At 32.0% G+C, this 19179-nt stretch overlaps 2 protein-coding genes across 2 annotated transcripts in view; one reads left to right on the forward strand and one right to left on the reverse strand.

Moving 5' to 3' along the window:
* The window catches only part of LOC140436339 (uncharacterized), a 73061-nt gene that overhangs the window by 37862 nt on the left and 16020 nt on the right, over nucleotides 1-19179 (forward strand). The gene's annotated exons all lie outside the window — the stretch shown is intronic.
* On the reverse strand, nucleotides 13046-14012 carry LOC140435447 (SUN domain-containing protein 2-like). Its single transcript, XM_072524179.1, has one exon. The coding sequence runs from the start codon at nucleotides 13940-13942 to the stop codon at nucleotides 13124-13126; it is 819 nt and encodes a 272-aa protein (XP_072380280.1). The 5' UTR covers nucleotides 13943-14012; the 3' UTR covers nucleotides 13046-13123.

The following is a 19179-nucleotide window of genomic DNA, read 5'->3' on the forward strand; positions in this document are numbered from 1 at the left end:
TTTCAAAAACACAATTTATGACAAATTTAGTTCACAACAAAAACATCTCAGTAGAAGAAAAAGATATTAAGCCAGTTGACTCCTATAAATACTTGGGCCATAAGATCACAATAAGTCGAGACAACCAAACAATCGAGCTAAAAAGAAGAATAAACCTCGCTTGGGCTGCATTTGGAAAGATAAAGGATATTTTTAGGTCTAAGATTCCAATGTGTCTAAAAAGAAAAGTATTTGATCGGTGTATTTTGACAGTGATGACCTACGTCGCAGAAACACTCACAAGAACAACAGTGAGTAAACTACAAGTTGCGGAAAGGGCAATGGAGAAAATAATGTTAGGGATTTCTCTACGTGATAGAATACCCAATGCTACTATACGCAAAAGATCAGGAGTAGCAGACGTTATTGAAAGGATAACAACACTAAAGTGGAACTGGGCAGGTCATGTAGCAAGATCAGTTGATGACCGGTGGACAAAAAGAATTTTGGAATGGAGACCCCGAATACAAGCTAAGAGAAATAAAGGTGGACCCTCAACGAGATGGACAGATGACATAAAAAGAGTGACTACAAATTGGATTCAGATGGCGCAAAATCGGACTAAGTGGAAAAGCATGCGAGAGGCCTATATTCAGCAGTGGACGTTAGAGGCTAGTTGATGAAGCCACAAAAAAAGGTGAAAGTAAGTTTATTGACGTTTCAATTTCCACTTCGGAAATCGTTCTCAAAATACAAACATTGGTAAATTAAACAAATTTTAGGAAAGGAAAAAGACAGTTAAGATTTGATTTCACGTATAGTGCGTCTGTGTATCCGCTTATACGTATTTCGCCCTAAAAGGGCTCTTCAGAACGGAAATTCACGGTCGCTCTGAATGTGAAAATGAATATTTTTTGTCTTAAGAAGCAACTCTAACATGGCTTCGTATGGACGCAAATAGCGACATCTAATATTAAAATCCGTAAACTAATTTTCGAAACCAAATTCAGATTTTTGCTTTAATCTATGCCTTTTAAAAATTGCAAGGCAAAACAGACGTTTATAAAGATGTTATTAGAGACATGGGGAATCTAAAAATTGCATTTCACAACATATCTCCTCAACTAAGCAAAAATCCTTAGCGAATTGGTTTCTAGTACTCGTACAGAGTATATCGGAATAAAAGGAAAAAGACAGTTAAGATTTAATTTTACGTATACTGTGCCTATGTATCCGCTTATACGTATTTCGCCCTAAAAGGGCTCTTCAGAACGGCAATTTTTGGGCGAAATACATATAAGCGAATACACAGATGCACTATACGTGAAATCAAATCTTAACTGTCTTTTTCCTTTTATTCCGATATACTCTGTACGAGTACTAGAAACCAATTCGCTAAGGATTTTTGCTTAGTTGAGGAGATATGTTGTCGAATGCAATTTTTAGATTCCCCATGTCTCTAATAACATCTTTGTCAACGTCTGTTTTGCCTTGCAATACTTAGAAGGCACTGAATAAAGCAAAAATCTGGATTTGGTTTCGAAAATTAGTTTACGGATTTTAAACAAATTTTGTTTTTTTTTTTTCAGAATGTGGAGTAGAAACTCTTTTGCTTCTACGGGAAGTTTTTTAATAAATTATATTGGTATGTCGTCTGGACTTGGTGAAGTTTCTTTCATGCTATTAAGTGCTTCTTGGAACTTCCCATAACTAACAGGCGTATTAATAGAACTAAATTCGTCGGAAATTGTAATAGGTACTGTCTCCTACTGTTGTTTTTAAGTTAAGAACTCGTTACTGTAATTTTGGCTGGATGAGAATTTTTGATAGGTATCAGCTAGTTCATGTATTATATCGTGTGGATCAGTTAGTAATGTCCCTGATTTTTCTAGACTTACAATTTGTTGCTCAGGGTGCTATCCTATGATTTTTTTAACTTTTTTTCAAACCGATGATAAATTTGTGTTGCTGTTAATGCTAGATATGTATTCCTGTGACGATTCTTGTTTGCTTTTTTATGATTCTTCTTGCTTCAGCTCTACATTTTTTGTACTCCGTTAATAGATAAATATTTTTGTACTTTTTTTATCATCGGTTTCAAATTGTTCATTTGATTGAATAGCGGCCTCACATTGTGTATTCCACCAGGGAACTGGTTTGTGTTTCTTTAAAAGTTAAGTAGTTATATTATATTATACTATATTATATTATTATATTATTTACATTTATAAATAACTGCAAAATTAAGGGTTTTTGCAACGATCTTGGTGAATTATTTATGTATTTTAATTTAGAAACTCTTAAATTGAGGAACTTTTTAAGATCTATAATTTTTGTTTGAACCATTTTTCTTTAAAATGCATAAGAAATATTTGATATGCAAAAAATGACTTTTTTAATTTGTAACATTGTTTAAAACAGAAGCAAAGCAAAATCTACGCCTTCGCGGATTTTTCATTAGCTGCAACTCAGAACTAGCTACTTTTTAGAACCTTCAAATATCTGTACACAATTTTAACGTGAAATCAATATTTTTTTCCCAGATAGACTGTATAAGAGGTCTAGGAACAAGAAGAATATCTTATCTTCAAAACTTACAAAAATGGTTTAGCTTGACCCCTACCGGACTTTTTAGGGCAATAGTTAACGAAGCCAAAATAGCCATATTAGTGTCCAACATCCGTAATATAGACACCATAAGAAAAATAATTGATAGTTAAATTCACTTGGAAATTATATTTATTGATAGTAGTAAACAGTCAATAAAATCGACCACACGGAATTTTTATTTCTATATATTTTTTTCGATTTGTTTTATTAACTTGGCATATATTCTAAATAACTTGTTAATGTCCAAGCAGTAAGCTCTTCCGATTTTATAGGTAAAATAATATAATTTTATTAGCAGAACAATTATTTTATTATCCACTTAACCCAAATGAGATGCTCTACATACATTCTTATTCTTGTGTGATTCGTTTCGAATTATTTATTTTATGAGTGGATGATGATGGCCAACGTCGTGCTTAAAAACCGTTAAATCGAATTAAAACGCGAAATTTTGTTGAAAATCCGCTTTCGTGATAATACTTTCGTACAGATCTGGATTTCAGATTTTTTTACAGGGGAAGATAAAGAAAGAAAGATTTATAAAGGACTCAAACTATATCAAATTCTTACATAAGCCAAACAATTAAAATTAACATGCTTACCTACATAATACAAAAAATTAGTCAATAAAATAAAATCATAAAAAAATAATAATAATAAAGTAAAAAAACTGTATTTATTAATTACAGCTAACAATTGGTACAGAAAACAACAAACTAGTATTTAAATAAATTGCTGTCACGAGGGCGATTTTTCAAGAAACATTAATTAATTTATTATTTAAAAACCAACCATGAGTAATGAGGGAACAATTTTTCGACTAAAATACTTTTTGGTTCATAAATTAAGTGGTTACATAGGTCTTGTATTATCAAAAAATTATTTTTTTATATTATATGAAAGTGTAGGACTTCAAAAGTATTCACAGACGATTTGAAATAAATTCAAGCAATATTACCGGAGTACAGATATTTGAATATCGCGCAGTAGGTACGAGCGCTCTCGGTTAAAAACTTCAAACGCATTTTTCTCGAAACGTTATTTTCGTGCGTTAGTGCGTTTTCTCGAGAACTAAATGACAGATTTTGCTGAAACTTTGCACAGTGTATCTGTATAGTATTATTTCGTAGATGAAGGAATATATTTTCAATCGGTCGACTCGTTCTTGTTTTATACGAAAAAAATGTTTTAAAAACGATGAGAATCAGAAAAATATTAAAAAATATGAGACGAAAATGTATTCAAACTTATTAAAAAACTTTGAACTTTATTTGTTGTTCAATATCTTCGTTCAATCACGAAACAATACTATAAGGATGAACTGTGAAAAGTTTCAGTAAAATAGATCGATTCGTACTCAAGAAATGGACTACCTAAGCTCTGACGGCACAATGGGAAGGGATTTTAGGTCAAACGGAGAAAAAATTATGCAAATAGATAAATTAAAAGTATTTTTAAATACCTTTCAAATGAGCATTATAAAATTACAATTTATTTAGTAAATTCAAAGATACAGCTGTTTAAAAATATCCAGTTTTTCGAAAATCGCATTTTTCATAATTTGTAAACTAATAGCACTTTTTCCTGACAATCTTATATTGCATAAAAATTTAGGTAGTTTTATGTACTATATAACAATATCTACTTATTAAATTTCTTGGCTCTGGCCTTGCCTAAATTGTAAACTTTTAGAAAGTGACAAAAATTTAGATTTTAGGAAATTTAAAAGGACTTATAATATTCACCGATATTTACTATATTGAAAAAAGGATTGGTCGAAGCAATTTTTAAGCAAAATGGCTTTATATTCACAGTACTGACGGACTAGAAATACTTTTCACCTTTTTTTTTATTTTAAGTAAATTTTTTCTGCAAAATACTTGAAATAGTCTTTATTAAGTTTTTAATATTTTATGAAACTAACAAAATATATTACTTAAACTTCAAACAATGCTTTAGGTTGTTTAGACTCAAAGTTATGGCGAAAGAATTGATTTTTAATTGAAAATACTATATATTTATACCCTAATAATACTGTTTGATGGTTAAAACGATTTTATGCACCCAATATCAACAAACGAAAATGTAACGACTACAAAATTCGCAGACGACACTGCTATATTAGGGACATGTTCAAAGACATATAAAGGACATTGAAAAGTAGACAAAGAGAAGGCACATAAATATCAACAAATCTAAATCACAACATATTATCTCTAGAAAATGTCGCAATCGTCTAATATAGATGTTGAACTAAAATTTCGTAAAAATTATTGGATACTGGGTAGAACATGGAAATTGTCCATTCGTAACAAACTGTTAGTATACAATACAATACTTAAACTCGTCTGGACCTATGGGATCCAGCTAGGTTTCTATGGGGTACAGCAAAAATCCAACTTATCCATAATGGAAAGATTTCAATCCAAAGTGTTACGTTCTATAACAGACGCTCCATGGTTCGTATTGAACAAAGTTGATTATGGTAATCTAGAAATATCTACGATCAGTAAACCAGCGTATCTATGTTTCGTGGACGTTAAGAAGGCATTTGACCGGGTCAAATTAAAAGACGTTATCCACTTACTGTACGCAAGAGAGATACCTCTTGGAATAATTAAATCGATCGAAAATATCTACCAAAACACACAATAAAAGTAAAAGTAGAAGAAGAACTAACCGACTCTATTGAAGCTGGCAATGGGATAAGACAGGGAGATTCCCTGAATCCTTGTTTAACCTGATTATGGATCAAATAATAAAAAAGGTAAGAACTAAAAAAGGATACCAAATCGGAGAAAAACAACTTAAAATAATCTGTTATGCAGACGACGCAATACTACTCTCTCAAAATGAAGATGATTTACAACGTAGACTGCACCAATTTAACATAACCGCCAAAAAATTGAACATGTTAGTTTCCCCAAAAAAGACAAAATGCATGTATAAAACAGCAACTTTACTCAGATGTAAATTAGAGCTAGAAGGTCAGGTAATGGAACAATTGATGGGGTTTAAATATCTAGGCATCACATTATCTAGCCACGGAAAGGTCGAAACTGAAGTGAAAGGTCAAGTGAATAGAGCAAATAGAGCCGCAGGCTGCTTGACTGAAACAATATAAAGACCTGACACAGAGATGACAAAAAATATGTCAGCAGAGATGACAACGCTTAGAAACATTGATGGTAAGATACTATGGGACAGAGCTAGAAGTACAGATATACGGCATAGATGCAAGGTGGAGAACATTAAGAACTGGGTAAGAAATAGTAGAAAAAGTAGAATGAAACGACCATATAAGCCGAATGACAATAAATAGAGTAGTAGAGATTTCAAGAGACGGTTCCCCAATAGGAAGACGATCAGTGGGAAGACCACGAAAACGATGGAACCACACCTTACTGGAAGCACATTGAAAAACAAACAAAGTCATGTCTATACAAAATAAAGAAGAAGAAGTAAAGTGATAGTTCTCAATTTAAGATCGTTAGGAAAAGTACTATCAGTGATAAAAAATAAGATTTTCGAACTAGTTATATCTAAACAGCCGTATCTTCGAATTTACTGAATGGATTTTAATTTACTAATGCTCTTTTGAAAGGTACTTAAAAATTCTTTAATATACTGGTTTTTATAATGTTTTTCCTGATTTAATTAAATTTTGACAATTAATTGAAAATTTATTATAAAATAAAATTTTGTTAAGTTTTCCTTTCGTTCTTCTTGACCCTTAAAATAAAACTTATCTTTTGCGTTTTTGTAGATTATTTCATCCATAAGCTGACATTTATAACAAAAATAATGATATCTTAAGAACTAAAATCAGTCCACCAGATTGGAGATATAGGTTTTCAAATATAGGGTAAAAAGAGCTATTTTTGACCTTTTCGATGGGAATCTCTCAGGCACATTGGCACCTAGCGGGGTAAAAAAATAGCTACAGGCCACTTTTTAAGGTACAATTATATGCTAAAATTTTGTAAAAATCTGCGGACTCCACATCTCCACAAAAGTGGACGAAAAGTAAAAATATTACTCTAATATAAACATTTTAACAGGTAATTCCAGACAGAAACTACGCAGTATGTGTTTATAATACAAAACTGCTTATATGGCAAAAGTAATACATAATTTTTAGATGGACTAAATACACAAGACATCAATTATTCGAGAACTTGAAACTGTGGCGCCGAAATATAGTTTACGAGATAGCATAGAAACACCATGACAGAATTAAAATATTAATCAAACTACTTTGATTCACCCTTTCGTCCTACATTTCTTTTCGGTTTGTAAGTCTGTCATTTCCATTTTTTCTGTATTTTTTCATGTTCTCATTAATCGAGTAATTAGGTTTTTGTAAACTATTAGAACGTTTGCAAGAAGTCGGTTTAGATGGAAAAGACATCAAATTCTTAAAAAACTTGTACTGGAACCAAAACGCCAGAGTTAGGATCGAAGGTTCCACATCCGCAGAAGTAGAAATTAGGAGGGGAGTTAGACAAGGATGTGTTCTGTCGCCTCTGCTGTTTAATCTTTACTCCGAGTTTCTATTTAAAGAAGCATTGGAGGATTCCAAGGATGAAGTCAAGGTGAATGGCGTAAATATCAACAGTATCAGATACGCCGATGATACAGTGTTAATTGCGGATTCCGACGTAGGTCTACAACGACTCATCGACAAGACCAACTCGACCTGTGAGCAATTTGGTATGAAAATAAACATTAAAAAAACCGAAGTGATGTCAATCCAAAAAAACCAAAACGTACCTCAACCTTGCACAATAAATGGGCACATTTTAGAACAGGTCAATAGATTTAAGTACCTGGGATGTTGGATCGATAGCAGCCTAAATCGAGATCGAGAATAAGATCGAGAATAGAACAGGTCAGAAAATCTTTCGAAAAAATAAAAAAACCGCTTTGTGATTCTCGAATAAAACTCGAAATTCGACTACGTTTATCAAAATGCTACGTCTGGTCGACTCTTCTATATGCAGTTGAAACGTGGACCCTAAAAACATCAACCGTAAATAAATTGGAGGCCTTTGAAATGTGGATCTACCGGAGAATGCTCAAAATTTCATGGACATCGCATACCTCAAACGAAGAAGTGCTGCATAGAATAGGCAAGGAAAGAGAACTTTTTAACACAGTAAAAGTTAGAAAAACATCATACCTAGGCCACATACTGAGAAATAATAAGTACTAATATGCCCAACTTATAGTGAAAGGAAAAATCGAGGGAAAGAGAGGCCTAGGAAGGAAAAGACTATCGTGGCTCAGAAACATCCGACAATGGACAGGGCTAAATTTTGAACAGCTAATAAGAACAGCTGAAGATAGAGAAGATTTTAAAATTGTAGTAGCCAACCTCCATTGTGGAGAGGGCACTTTAAGAAGAAGAAGAATCAGAATATCCATCAGTTGAAATTGGTTATGTATTGGGGATACGTATTGGTACCAGCTTTGATTTATGTTCAATTCATTTGTTTTATTATCTTTAAGCAAAATGTCTTTTTTGTTAATTTAATTAAATTTTTAATTTTCTAATCAACTTTCCTCTGGGTGGCTAAATTGTGTGCCTTAAATTCTTTTTGTTTCGTTCCGAACTTATCTACATATATATTTTTCTATTGCTTGTTGACCTCTCTTTAGAAATTTCTTCGCTATAAATTCGTTTGATTATTATACTTGAACGGTTTTCTCTTAAAGTGTTTCCACCCTCTTTTAAAATATATTTATCAAATAATCCGACTCTGTGTTTGTTTTAAAATTCCGCGATGATGTTACCATTCACTAATGTAAAATATCAAGACGAGTTAAGTGAAATGATACTGACTGCTGTCAGGTATGCATACAGATATCGCTAAGTAAATAATTTCACTCCGCGCTGCCTAAAATTTGGACGTGTTTTGTCAGAAATAATGTGATAATTGAATTATTAAATTGTTGGTTAAATATGACTTTACGAATTAATTTTTTCTCGTTGTTGTTACTGAGAACTGGATCAGAGACTTTCACATTCGAGCGAATGACCATGCAAAAAGATTTTAGTGCATGACTTACGAAGTTGGACTGTGAAAAAAGTGAAATAAATGCAGTCAGTAGTTAGAAATTTAATTATATATAATGACATTTGGTCGTTTATAAATTTTTCATTATTTTAGAAAACATATTAAAGTAATTGTTAAAACCGTGGTATGTTTAGCTGTTGCAATGCAATGCGACATGCAATTGACGACAATATAAAAACTTTCCACCAATATTAACCCTTTACTGCATGCAATTTTGTTTTTTGTCAAAAATAAATTCTCGGATAAGAATTTTAATTCTATTTTTACGTAAAAATATTAAAAACAATCTAGCTACGAGGAAAACTTTATTGACAAAAAAAATTTTTTTGGTGCCAAATATGGAACATCATACAGCAATATAATATTAAAATCAAAGTAGTTTGAAGCTTCAGTAAGTATACACTATGCAGTATTGAAAAAGTCCAGTAATGGTCTAACTTTGTACAATCTATCGATAGGGGCAGCCGTACCTACTTGAGGGTTTTCAGCAAGAAAATCGTCCTTTGCGTGCAGTCATCAAAATGAGTTTATTTCAGTATTATTCTTTTTTTACTATTAAGCAACACTTCTCAACACGAAAATCTTGCACGTAAATTCGAAATAAACTTCGGTTTTTGTAGGTTGTGTAAAAATTTTGATTGTGAAAAAGCCCTTCGTTTCGCTTCTTTGTGAGTGGTGTATTCTGTACCTCTACCGTAAGCAGACCTCGCCGACCTCGGTGCCCAACCAGAGAACAACCGAACACATGTGTGTTCGGTTATTCTATGGCCCAACCATATTTCATTTAATAACGAAATACCACCACCGCCGTCACTCGTGCGTCGTCGATACCCTTGATGAAACCCGTGTGCCCACACACTGTCGGCGTGGGAGTTAAGGTCGTGGCATATTATCGTGCACGTTGCGTTTCCAGCACATATCGTTTCCGAAAAATATAATTTAAATGGTTTTAAATATGAATAACGCACACTGTCCGGGACATTGCGTTTCAGACACTTGTTCAGTATATTCGAACACAATATTTTACTGATGCCGACGGCTGCGTAACGAGTCGTAACCGGTTTGTAAGGATAATGTTAATTAGATACCCGTCGTTTTCCCCTTGTTGTTTATTTAGGTCTTTGTTTGATTTTGATACAGAGTATTTAAAAAAAATAATTTTCGAGGCTGTTTGTATAGGAATTTAATAATAATTAATAGGTTTAACAATTATTTTAGAATGAATAGGATTCAGTTTAAATATGTTTTAAATTTAATTTCACCTTCAGTTAAAAAACAAAATACTACATTTAACGAAGCCATACATATCAAACCAAAAAGTATTTTTAAAAAGAAGAGGTATCACTTCCGTACAAAAGTCCTACTTGTTTATCACTTCCGTGATTAATTGTCACAAAGCAATAAAAACACATGCATAAATGACAAAATAGCCTCGAAAATTATTTTTTTAAATACTCTATATCAAAATCAAACAAGTTCCTAATTAAACAACAAGGGGAGAACGACGGACATCTAATGCGCATTATCCTTACCAACCGGTTACGACCTATGTCCCGGACAGTGTGCATATTTAAAACCATTTAAATTATATTTTTCGGAAACTAAACGCTATGTGCTGGAAACGCAACGTGCACGATAATATGCCACGACCTTTAAGGTCCAGGCATACTTTCACCCATCCTTACAAACTAATAAGGGTTGTTTTTTAAGTTGAAATAAAATAAATTGATAACATTCTGATTAAAAAAAATATTACAACTATTTGAATTTCTTCACAAGGGGTGGTTTTTATAAGGGTAGAAATTATGTGGTAAAAAATTAAAACAGTAAAGAAATTAACTAAATTTAAGACCACTGTATAATTAAATAATTCCAAATTGCTTGAATTTACAATTATATGATTTTTTTTAATGGGGGTGGTTTTCATCCCTAAAAAATTAAAAGCAACCAACGGCAAGTCCAATTTTGAACTGGAGGGTAGGTATAACATAACCTAAATCCAAATTTCCATAAAAATCAGTGGAGACAAGGTATTCAATCATATTGTTCTAATTACAACTAATCTAATCTAATATATTACAGAGTATCTCCGTATTTTACGGTCATTTACTAGCCTATATGTGCTGTATTTATTCCAATGGTAAATTCCGCGTTTAGAGCACCAAAAATAACGTTAACATGCATGAAAACTATATGGAGAAATTTTTTTGCAAACCAGTGTAATTAATGAGAAACATATATACGGATTTCGTTTACTTATTCATTTAAACGCCGCACCGCGTCGCGCTGTTTTAAAATGACCTCAAATCGCTTTTACTACCCTTTTTCTACACACTCCCATTTTTTATTTAATTTTCAGCACGTTTCATTGATTTTTATGATAAAGTAATTTACATTTCAGACTGCCTCTATTAATAATATTAATATAAATTAACTTCACGCCAAGTTAAAATACTTCTTAGTTCCTGTTCGAGGATGTTTTTACGATGGCCAAACGCCAGAGGCTTCCCAATTACTCTCTCTATTTATAATAAATCTAATCACTATGATAGATAACTTCAGGACAAGTTATGTAGACGCGTGAATTTTGATCGGCGGCTGCCGACGATGTTGAAATGCGTTTCTTTATGGTGTGAAAATGTGACGTAATGCGTAAAAGATACATTGCAGCTTATTTGTCTACATGGACGTAACGAAAAAGGGGTATTGGGGTTGTGAATTTCAATCTGACAGCTTTCTTGATTACACATGCAGTTTTCCTTAACCTATGCCTAATTTATTTCCACTTTATCTTCATAATTTCTTTGTGAATAATTGTTTTGTTGAGCAGTAGGTTAAGATATGCAGATTGGAATAATATTGAATCCATTTGTTACAAAAAATGGAAAATGAACTTGAAAGGAAAACTGAACGCCAGAAAAACAAATACGAACTCTTAACCAAATATAAGGAGGTAGAATCAAAACAAAACACAGAAAGGACAGTGGTCAACCTTCCAGATAAGATTTTAACTCCGGCCGAACCATCGTTGCTAGCCAAAGGGGGAAATTTTGCGATTGCACCTAAAGTTATACCCAAAGAAGATATCATCGCTAATATCGAGTCTGCGATTCGCAACTTACCAACGAAAAAGCTGAACAAATAAGGACAGAATCAGGGAGAATTTTGCATAAAGCTAAGACACCGAAAAATAACCTAAGTCACCAAGAAATCCGTGCCATAAAATCGTTAAATGCAGACAAATACGTTGTAATTTTACCAGCAGACAAGGGAAACGCCACCGTCTTAATGAAGACAACCGACTACAAAACGAAAATACAAAATCTTTTAGATCCTGTGGTATATAAAAGATTTAAAAAAGATCCCACAGCAGTTACCCTACGGATAATAATCAATAGACTTATAAAATCTTCATCTATACCAGAGGATACAAAGCCAAGAATATGGCTATATAGGTACAACCTTCGAGGGTTTTTTGATATGCTGCGTTTGTTTTTATTTGTGACCATTTTGCACCCATGATCAAACCAATGATTTCTTTTTTCTGACTTGGTTTTGTCCAATATTTCAACCGATTTCTGTAATTTGATTTTCTATTTGCTGTCTCTATAACCATAGCACGTGCTTTGTCTTTAAAACAATGATACAACTACGTACGTGGAACCACTTGCAATGTTGACAGTAAAATTCTCCTTTTAGTGACTCCATAGTAAATCATGAGGAAAAAACCAGGAAAAAAAAACCTCAAAATACCATCCCGTCATGTTAAGTATTTGGTCTTACATTTAGTTTACTCCCAATATTAACAGCATTTATGTTTGTTATTTTAAAACATAAATGATGTGTCCACGATATGTTATTGTCTTACTAATAGTGGTATTTTTTTCTATTTCCTCTCTTAATATGGAAAACCAGATCCTAGAGCATTCTGCCATTTTTAACTGATTTTATACATAAATAAATAATAAAAGCTACCGAAATGGATACATTTAGAAGATCGATCAGAATATCAAGAACAGAGAAGATGAAAATATCGAAGGACAAATAAGATTTCAGGAGACATTTATTACTGTTATCGAAAGAAAACAACTTATCTGGTACGGACACGTATAGAGAATGAACGAGAACAGGTTACCTAAACATGCACTCATATGGATACTACATCATAGAAAACAAACGGGGATAATAAGAACTTGGAACGAGGAAATTCGTAAAGCCATGAATGTAAGGAACTTCAAGGATAAATAATAAAAAGATGAATGGAAATGGACTCTAACTGCCAGTTGAATATCATGTCCCAAATATCCACTAACCAGAGACCGAGATGAATGAGTGACAAACCACAGTAAAAATGCTACCAATAACAAAAACTAAAATAAAATTAAAAACTATAATTATAAAGAAAAATGTACATATAATACAAAATTAATATAAAGTCGCTTAATTTTTCAAATCTATACCTTCAGAATACCATGCACTCTAAATCTGTATATACAAGTAAAAACTGGATGGTAGTGATTGGTCAATATAATAAACTCCACATATTCATAATTATTGGAGCTGTCTACATGAAAAGTTTGAAATAATTGTCCATTTAACTCGTAACTAAATCGACCGAGATACTCCTCTCTCTCCAAATCATCTCTGAGACCCCAAACCTCAAAATCTCTAGGAGCAGACGTTACTTCGTTAGTAGGAGACATATGTCTAGAAATGTGTTCAAGCGTAAATGCAGTTATATGTACTTTTCCTATCAGCTTAACCACAGCACCTCCGTAAGATCCTTTTATCGCCCAACAGTGTCCTGGCGACATATCCGCTTGCAACATCGCTCGAGGACCATGAGAGCCTTCGCAAAGGGTTATGCCAAATACCGTTGTTGCTAGATTGAAGTTGTGTGTATCAGGAGACAACTTAACTATTTTTCCACCCGAGGCTTCCAACGCATAATCCACCTGTCCAGTTTTATCGGCACTAAAAGTTTCTAATTCTTCACTTATCAAAGATTTTATGTTTCTTTCTAAATACTCTTGTTGTCTTTTAACGCTGTTCAAGGTATTCTCAATTGCATAAATTCGGTTTTCGTCAAATATATTGTTTATTTCGTGCTTTAAAACGGCAACTTCTTCTGCTAAAGTCCGTATCTGCTGTCCGTTGTGTATTAAAAAAATTATAATGTACAATGAAACAAGTAAACAGAGGCCCACCACGTATTTTAACCAAGTATTTGTCCTGGCTCTGGATGTGCTGCAAACTCCCCGAGAATTAATCATTTGTTGTTAATTTTAGTATTTAATAATTATTGTAAAATAAATGACATTTTGAATTTTACGATCAAGCTGTTGCCATAACTGCTGTTATTTTGACAGTTATAAAATCTGCTTCACAAATACTGTTATTTTCTTGACGTTTATTATCTTATCTCCGTCACCTTTTAAAAGAGGAATACTAAAAAACTAACTTTATCGCTATCAGTTCCCATATGCATCCAAATTAAAGAGCAAACTTTTACAAACATAATAGCCCAGTCTGGTTATACAAAAATCATCGATTTCACGGCAAAATGTTTCGCAGATATCTGAAGCTTTTAAGACATAGGTGGGGGTTACTAGATGACGAATAGATAAAAAGATACTCCTATTTTTACCTTGCGTTTTTTTTAAACAATAATTTATGGTCAGAATTTGATTTTTTATCTATAAGTTTTTTCCCTTATAATTTAAATAAACAATATTTATACCATTTTTTTATATCAAGAATATCTTTATTTTCCCGTTTTTTCAATTAAAATTGATAAATAATTTACGGAGATGTTTGCAAAAAAGCAGTTTTTTTGCCCTAATTTATAAGTTTAATTAATTTTTTTATTAACAAAATAAAATGTTATTAATACATTTCAACATTGAGAAATTACCGTCCTTTAAATTTGTGCGAAATTTCAGCCCGATCAGTCAAATATTTTATAAGTTATTTAATTTGTTTATCCCTGAGGCTAATTATTTAAACCATTGATCTTGCCCTATGAATGATGCTAGACACATTTAATAAATTTAATAGGATTGTTTAAGACTTATACTATCTCAGAAGTTAAATGAATATTGAGTTTTCATCGAAATTATTTACAAAATAAACGTTTGAAAAAGGGGTATGTTTTTTACTCATAAACAATTGTAATAACTTCTATATTTTTCAAGCTACAGACTTGTACGTACAACCATTAGATAGCTGGTAAAAAAACTCACACTTAACAAAAAAAATAAACCTTCTACGAACAATAGGAACGAAGTTAGCGACAATTTTTTTGTTAATTATATCTCCATTGTTTATAAACATTAAGAAGTAAAATTTGCACAAATTTTGAATGAAAATCTAAACTTTATATTGAATTTTATAGCTATAAAATTCATCCAATTTTTCAAAACTTAAAACCTTTCGAAACGAAGTTACTTTCGAAAGATCGACATAGGAAAGTGGAGGGGAAACTGTTTTAGCTCCTCGCTGCAAAATTTAATATTATGGTTACGGATTTATCATTCAAAAGCTTCAACAGTTCTGTAGGAATTTCATCAGGTTCATTTGCTTTTCCATTTTTAGCGTTTCTTATTGCGTATTCTACTTCTTCTTTCAATATGTCTGGCCCAGTTGCATTGATTATCTGAGTTAAGTTGTTTCTATCGTCTTCAAATAATTCATTTAGGTATTCTGTCCATCTTTTTATTTTATTGTCTAGATCTACAATAAGATTTCCATCTTTGTCTTTAAGTTTACCTATTTGGCCTTTCTTTATGCTTTCTGTTATCTCTTTTACTTTTTGTGCATATTGAACGCATCGTACTTTTTCTCATAGGTTTCCATTTCTTCACATTGTTCTTTAATCCACTCCTCTTTGGCTTCTTTTATTTTCTTTTTTATGTGTTTATTTATTTCTTTGTATTTGTCTGGGTAATTCTTCATCTTTCTTCTTTGTTCCATCAAGTCTAGTATATCTTGTGTCATCCACCCCTTATTCTTTGTTGTTGTTTTTGTAAGATGTTTCTTTCCTGCTGTTTGTATAGCTGTATTTATGTAGGTACTTTAATTTTTGGTTAACGTTGTTTGTATCGTTAATTTGTTGCTGCACTGAACGGAGGTTATCATTTATTTCTTCTCCTGTTTCTTGTCGTATATTTTTGTTTCTAAGTTTATTTAAATCTAGTGACTTTCTGTGTGGTCTTCTAATCTTTTTTGGTCTCGCCTCCATCACAGTAACTACCGGGTTATGATCTGAGCCTATATCAGCTCCTGGGTACGTCTTAGTACATTTAACAGCATTATGATACCTCCTTGCTATCATAATGTAGTCTATTTGATTTCTCACTATTTTTTCTTTGGTATGTTGTGGAGATGTCCATGTATATAACCGTCGAGGAGGTAATTTAAAAAAGGTATTTGTTATTACGAAGTCTTCACTTTGGCAAAATTGAATCAATCTATCTCCTCTGTCAGTTCTGTTTCCAAGCCCATATTTTCCTACTTGTTCTCCTACCTTACCTTGATCCACCTTGGCATTAAGATCGCCCATTAATATGTTAATGTATGGAAAGACTGACTTAATCAGTGAAGACAAACAACCTGCAACAAAAAGGTTCAGACCTGACAGTAAAGTCGAATAAATGAACCAAATTTTAACTTTTCAACCAATGTATGTAAAGAAAATAAAAAAAGTAAAGTTCAATAAACATTGCAAAATTTAATAAGGCAATTGAAGAAAAAATGAAATGATAAAACTTATTTTATCAAAGAAGTAAGGCAGATTAGATTAATATTGTATATCATATTTGTAAGAAAAATAGAATAAAAATCAATATTGTTAATTATAAAAATACAAACAATTATAATTAATATAAGGAATATAATAATATAATGTGTAAAAAATTACCTGAAATTTAATTTATAAAATATATAAGTATTATTACATCATTGATATAAAATGAAAAAAAATATGTTGATTTTCCGGGATTTTCCGAGATTTATGGGGGGTGAAAATTATGTGATCAATATTAATACTGCGACAGACTATTCGAGCAAATTAAAAAAAGGTAAGTATTTAGGGTGAATTTCAAATGGACTCAATGTTTCCGAGTTTTCCCATATTTTCCGGCCAGTGAAAACTATGTAGTTATTCATATTTCGACGAGCTACCCCAGAATAAAAAAAAGAGGCTTGCAGCTGCAAAGAAAGCCGAGATAATGTAAATTTTTCCTACGTGTTGCAATTTGAAGTTCCGATGCCGAAAAAAAAAACGGAGCTGAAACTGATATCCTCTCCACTTTCCTATGTCGATCTTTCGAAAGTACCGTCCTTTCGAAAACTTAGATAAATTTTATAGCTATAAGTTTCAATATGAAGTTTAGATTTTCATTCAAAATTTGTGCAAATTTTACTTCTTAATGTTTATGAACAATGGAGATATGATTTTTTTAAAAATAGTCACTAACTTCGTTCCTATTGGTCATAGAAGGTTTTTTATTTTTTAATGTGAGCTTTTATAGCAGCTATCCAATGGTTGTACGTACAAATCTGTAGCTTGAAAAATATAGAAGTTATTACAATTGTTTATAAGTAAAAACATACCCCTTTTTCAAACGTTTATTTTGTAAATAATTTCGATGAAAACTCAATATGCATTTAACTTCTGAGATAGTCTAAGTCTTAAAAAAACCTATGAAATTTGCTGAATGTGTCTAGCATCATGCATAGGGCAAGCTCAATAGTTTAAATAATTAGCCTCAGGGATAAACAAATTAAATAACATAAAATATTTGACTGATCAGGGGGAAATTTCGCACAAATCTAAAAGATGGTAATTCCTGGATGTTTAAATGTATTAATACCATTTTATTTTGTTAATAAAAAAATTAATAAAATTTATAAATTAGTGCAAAAAAACTGCTTTTTTGCAAATATCTCTGTAAATTATTTATCAATTTTAATTAAAAAACGGGAAAATAAAGATATTCTTTAGTTCAGTTGTGTCCTAAACTGAGCGTGTGTAACTTTATACTTCGCGCCAGTTCTATGTTCAGTTGAATTCTTGTAAAGAATCCAACTGTTAGCAACGGCTAGATCTAGTAGATGGTAAAATATTCTAAAATACCATTTTTCACTTCTTAGAATAATTTTATTTCGTCCCATATTGCTATCCAACAAATCAACACCGCCTATATGACGGTTGTATTCTTGTACAAGATATGGACAACTTACTTTTTTGTTCTCTTTTCTTTCTTGTCATATCTCTTGGAAGTAGTTTTAGGAACTTCGTCAGCGAAAGTCGATAGAAACGTGGCTAATTTGTTATCTTTTCATACTAAGCTACTTATTTTCACACCATCGCAAGTACCAACAACCTCTACACTAGTTCATGTTTCTTCATTTTTCATAGCCCTTTCATCCGGAAGCGTACATTTGGAATCCTATTCCTTCTTACAGTTCATAAAATGTAAATACCTTGTTTGGAAAGATATACAAGGAGGGATATAGAAGAGTAATAATTGTCAAAATAAAACCTGTGACTCATATTCCTAGGAATAATTCTAGCCAATCTCACCACAAGTTCAGGTTCAAAAGTAGGTCTCGTTTTTTGATCATTCTCTCGTCCGGTATATAATTTTATACGATACGCATATCCAGAGCTAGTGCATAAGACGAAAAATTTAAAACCCCATTTATGTGGCTTGTTTGGTAGGTAGTGCTTCATGTAGTGCCTAACTTTGGTAGAACTTTGCTCATTGACGGACAAATATTGTTCCAATGGAATTTCGTTTGAAAATGCTTCATTGAGGTGATCAATTATTGGTCTAATTTTATAAACTCTATCGTAGTTTCGATTGTTACGGGATAAAACATTCTCGTTATTATTGAAATGTAAAAATTGTCTGAGTTTTTCGTACCTGCTGTCTAACATAGCACTTTTTATTTTCTCACAATCAATTTCTTCTGACCAATATACCCTTGTATTGTGCAAATAAACAAGGATATATACATATATTATAATTCCAATAAACTTTTTTTATTTTTCTTCGTGTAATATTCAGTGGTTTGTTAGGATTCTGCTGTATGGCATATAAATTTGACTCCTCCACAATTTTGTGTAAAAGGCTATATATGAAGGATAAATTAAAATATTCATATATACTTTCTAGTTGTATAATATAGTTTGAAAGAGTCTGATTTCCTCTAAATTTCAGTTGCTGTTAGGATAAGTTAAAATTTTTTTGTCTCCATATAATATCTAAAAATAAAAAAAACATCTAGTATTTTTGATCACAAATTGATTGTATAATAAGTATACCTTTGCCCTTGGAGTAAACCAGAGTTTTTGGAGGCTCCTCCTCTACAGTGCTATTAACTATATTAGTGTCTTCAGAATCCTCAGTATCAGACTCATCATATGTACATATGTATAAGTTGTTCATCAGGTAAGAAATCTGGATCGACAGTATCATCATCATCATCATCAAACCCATTTTCG

The sequence above is a fragment of the Diabrotica undecimpunctata genome, chromosome 3 (assembly GCF_040954645.1).
Source record: "Diabrotica undecimpunctata isolate CICGRU chromosome 3, icDiaUnde3, whole genome shotgun sequence".
NCBI classification, from domain to species: domain Eukaryota; kingdom Metazoa; phylum Arthropoda; class Insecta; order Coleoptera; family Chrysomelidae; genus Diabrotica; species Diabrotica undecimpunctata.

Bases quoted from the DNA above. Each gene is read 5' to 3' on its own strand.
- LOC140435447 (XM_072524179.1), bottom strand. From the start codon at position 13,942: ATGATTAATTCTCGGGGAGTTTGCAGCACATCCAGAGCCAGGACAAAT.